At 55.7% G+C, this 3,980-nt stretch overlaps 1 protein-coding gene and 1 pseudogene across 2 annotated transcripts; both read right to left on the reverse strand.

Annotated features, from left to right (window-relative positions):
* On the reverse strand, window positions 1-133 carry LBRM_31_2210 (tryparedoxin-like protein; the record flags this gene model as incomplete). Its single annotated transcript, XM_001567166.1, has 1 exon — window positions 1-133. A coding segment is annotated over one exon (133 nt), but the record flags the coding sequence as incomplete, so codon positions are not given.
* A 2,133-nt stretch (window positions 134-2,266) lies between these two features.
* On the reverse strand, window positions 2,267-3,213 carry LBRM_31_2220 (annotated as a pseudogene). Its single transcript is given in 2 exon segments — window positions 2,267-2,710; window positions 2,713-3,213. Coding segments are annotated over 2 exon segments (945 nt in total).
* Window positions 3,214-3,980: the final 767 nt, after the last annotated feature.

Below are 3,980 nucleotides of genomic sequence, written 5' to 3' on the forward strand. Positions count from 1 at the left end.
ATGGCGGGCACCAGTGCGCGGAGAAGTACATAAGCACGTACTCAGAGTCCTTCAAAACATCGATAGCGCGAACGGCGCTGCCGTCCTTGCAGAGGAGCATGAGCCCCGAGTTGTTAAAGAAATTAGGTTCCATGTGGCAAGTCGGCGTGCGTGTTTCTGTGCGCGAGGGAAGTGAAAAGGCTCAGGGGAGAGTAGCAGCAGCAAAACGGTTGGGACACCAATGAAGCGAGAAAGAAATGTGATCAGGCAGAGGGAGAGGGAGGGAGAGACTTATGCCTTCGCGTTTGCTTGTCGCTTGGGTGATTCCTAGCAAGGGGGTTCGCGCGGCAACACTGTGTGCCATGCCGTTGTCAGAGAATGCATGAAGCAAGAAGGGAAACAGGAAGGATAAGAGGGGGGGGGAATATACCCAAAGTACAGGAAGTACTGATCTTGACTACTTTGAGATTGCTGAGCCCCATCCAGTGTGCAGCGCAGCAGGCAAACACGAGAAGACCACATGAGTAAATGTCCTCTCCCTGCTCCTCTCTCTTCGGAGAGCTCTCTCTTCCACGATGCGTAGAGAGGAGACTAGTGGTGGGGAATTCAGCAGGATTGCCATCACTCCAAGCGAGGGTTACCTCGTCTACGAGAAGCGTACATCTGAGTCGATTCCCCACAGCGACGCGCTGCTAGCCGGGAGCTATTTCTGTGTCACCAGTCGACACGCGCCGTGCGTTCCCAAACTATCGCTTTTGCTTCACTGCGTGCACATCTGGTGCGCTTACAACGCGGACATTTTAATCGAGCAGACGAGAGGGCATCATTCCGATGCCCACGTGCTTCTGGCCAGCCACTCCTTACCCATCCAAGGGACACACACACACACACATCAGCAGCAAAAGAAAAAGGAGAGTTTCGTGGCGCTACTGAGCGAGTTGCTTACGGGTGCCACGATCAAACGCAAGAGCAGACAGACAACAATAAACGCAGATGACGCGCGAAAAGCCACGACAGCGGAAATGGAGGTGAGTGTGGAAGAGAAAGAGGGCGCGTTTGTAAGAAGTGTAGAGCGAGGTAAAGGTGGGAGCGGGGAAGAGAAACAGGTGGAGGAGAGACGGAAGGGGAGCACACCCCGAAAGAGAGGGGTGGAGAGGCACACGGACTCCAGTTCACTTGACAAGACGAGAAGAGCCAAACAAGTAAAAGAAGCCATACGCATTAAGGAGGTAAAGGAGAGAGAGAGAGGCAAAGAGACGCTGTGCCGTTCCTCTTGTTCATGAGTACCCCCAACTCATGTCCCCTACCATTGACTCACACGTCAGCGGAGGCGGGCGATAGGATGATGGTGGGTGCCGCTGCTGCGCGAGGAGAGTCCCGCATGCAGCAAAAACCCACAACGAAAACGAAAAAAAGAGAGGGCAGAACGGCGTGAGTTAAGCGCCTGTGTGAGAGAGGGGGGAGGGAGGGGGAAAGAGGGAGAGGCAGACACAAGAAAAAGGCGGAATTCGAGGCACACGACTCGTTTGCTGCAACAGCGGTACCCCCCCACTCTTCTTCCCTCTCCCCCTCCCCCACACACCGGCCTGATGCGGCCAGTGCGCGTACATTTGCACCACGTAGTCTTCTGTTTGTTTGTTTGCAACCCATTGACGGCGCATTCGTGCGCAGCCCTGATTGGAGGGGGGAGGGAAAGGGTGGTATTCCGCCGAGAGGAACGCACACAGGCTCGTATCCGTGCATGACTTAACCTGCTCAGCCCATGCCCACCCAGGACCCAAGCAGATGAAGGAGTCGAGAGCCAAGACGAGCGCAGATAAGACACACGTGCACAATGACGGAGGCAAATGAAGTTGCATCACCTCCTTTTTTTCTCTGTGTGTGTGTGTGGTGCGCTTCCATTATGGTGAAGCAACTATGATCCGAATGAGGGAATGAAAGTACTGAATAGGAAAGAGAGACAGGGGAGGGGCAGGGGGAGCACTGGAAGAGAGAACCGAGTAGAAGGGAGAAAATGATCGGAGTAGAAGAGCCAGAACGACGCCATTCAAAAGCGCAGCGCATGCGGCGAAGCACAGCGTAGGGGTAAAAAAAAAACACACACATAGAAGGAGGAGGCAGACGTGTGCACATCGGACAACACACGCCAACGCAACCAACAACAAAAGAAGCAAAGTAAGAGCAAAGTGGGAGAGAAAGAGAGAAGCACACCGGCTGCCTTCACAGCCTGGGTATGGGAAAGCGTGCGGAAGACTAGCGCTAGCGTTGAAAGGCTCAGGGTTGCACTTCACCAAAATATGAGGAATGCCAGAGGAAATCGAAAAAATTCAGTTGCTGCACCCATCAGCGAGAGTCCAATGCTCATACGAACAGCATAATACCTGGTGCTAGCGGCACTCTCCTCTCTCTCGCGCCGTGTGTGTGTGTCTCTGTGTGTGTGTGTTGGGGGGGGGGGAGGGGAGGGAGGCAGCCTTCCTACTTTCAAATGCCTCATCATCAGTGTCGTCTCCTTGTCGTAGTTGATATCACAGAAGCCCATGCTATAGCAGCGATGGTGAGTGGAGGTGAAGTAGTCGACACCGCTGATGCTCGCCATGAGCTTGCCCTTAGCGCTGCAGCGCTTCCAGTGCAAGTGAGCGGTTCCGCTGCTGACCGTGTCTTTCAGCTCCATGTAGGTCGGCGTGCTGCAGCCGTACTGCGCTTTTGCCCTTGCGGCCACCTTGAGAGTCTTCACCGGTACGTAGCCCACGCAGCAGCCCCGTGCATGATGACGTGCACAGTCTGCAGGTCGGCGGCGATGTATTTGGGCGACATGTTGGCGATGCTGACGGAAGGGTTGTCGTTGCTGAAGTATCAGCAAGTGATTACCCAAGTGATGACGTTGCCGCTGGTGGGGTCTGTGGAGGAGGACAGGATTAAGTCTGCGTCTGCAAAGCCCATTGAGATGTGAGGGGCGGTAATAGGGAGCTTGTCGCAGAGCGAGTCGGTGATGATGAAGGAGACAACAATGATATCGCCGTTGGCGCACTGTATGCTGATGTGCTCCTCGTACAGCTGAACAGCGGAAAGAACGCGCACCTCCTGCAGACTAGTCTTAGCGCTTGCAAAGACATCGTCAACTGCGCAGGTGGCGGTGTCGCCCTGCATGCCAGGGGCTCGACTACTCGACTTCAGCGCAGCACTCGCTGTCTCGGAAGTCACTAGTGAGGACACCAATGCTAAGGTACCTGCCATGCCAGTGTCCGTTGCGGTGAGAATGGTGGTGCGCTAATGCTCCACCGGACTGCGCATGCAGCTGATCCCCCTTTCACGTGGGTCGACGATCTATGCCTCTGCGTGGTGTCCAAGACACCAGCCAGTCTACGCCTACATGGACATGGAAGGCTGGCCGACACTAATTTGCATAGAGTGTGGAAGAGACGGGGCAGAAGAGGGTGCGGCGAGGGGAGATGGGAGAGGAGACGGACGAAGTTGAGGTTCGCGGCGAGGTAAGGGTGGGTTGGGGGAAGTGGAGGGGGTGGAGGCCAGTTGCATGTGTTGTGGATCACATCACTAGAGAGGCTGCCGCAGGGGTACACTGCGCGTCGTCTGTCCCAGCAGAACATCTCCGTGAGTTAAGCATGATCTCTGCCCTCGGAAGGGGTGATGCATGTGGGGCACATGCAATCCGCGGCAAGTGAAGTCCTGCGGCGGGCTGAGGAGCCTATCCACCGGTGTGCCGGGGTAGGGCTTTGCAGCCGAAGACGTGTGTGTGTGTGTGTGTGTGTGAAGAGGAGCCGCGGTTAGCGTGAGGGAGCTAAAGTACCACCCCAAGACGGCGTTGGGCTGAAGGCGGGTTTCGTTCTTGGGTGCTGTTAGGGGAGGCCGCGACTCAAGGAAGGAATTGGCGAAAGAGTATCAGACTATATAAGCCGGGCGCCGAGCCAAATGACGGCTTCCCTCTCAGCAGCTGAGTAGGAAGGCGAGATATGCGGCGTTGGCGTGAGCTGCAGGTGCAGGGG

The sequence above is a fragment of the Leishmania braziliensis genome, chromosome 31 (assembly GCF_000002845.2).
Source record: "Leishmania braziliensis MHOM/BR/75/M2904 complete genome, chromosome 31".
Classification (NCBI taxonomy): domain Eukaryota; phylum Euglenozoa; class Kinetoplastea; order Trypanosomatida; family Trypanosomatidae; genus Leishmania; species Leishmania braziliensis.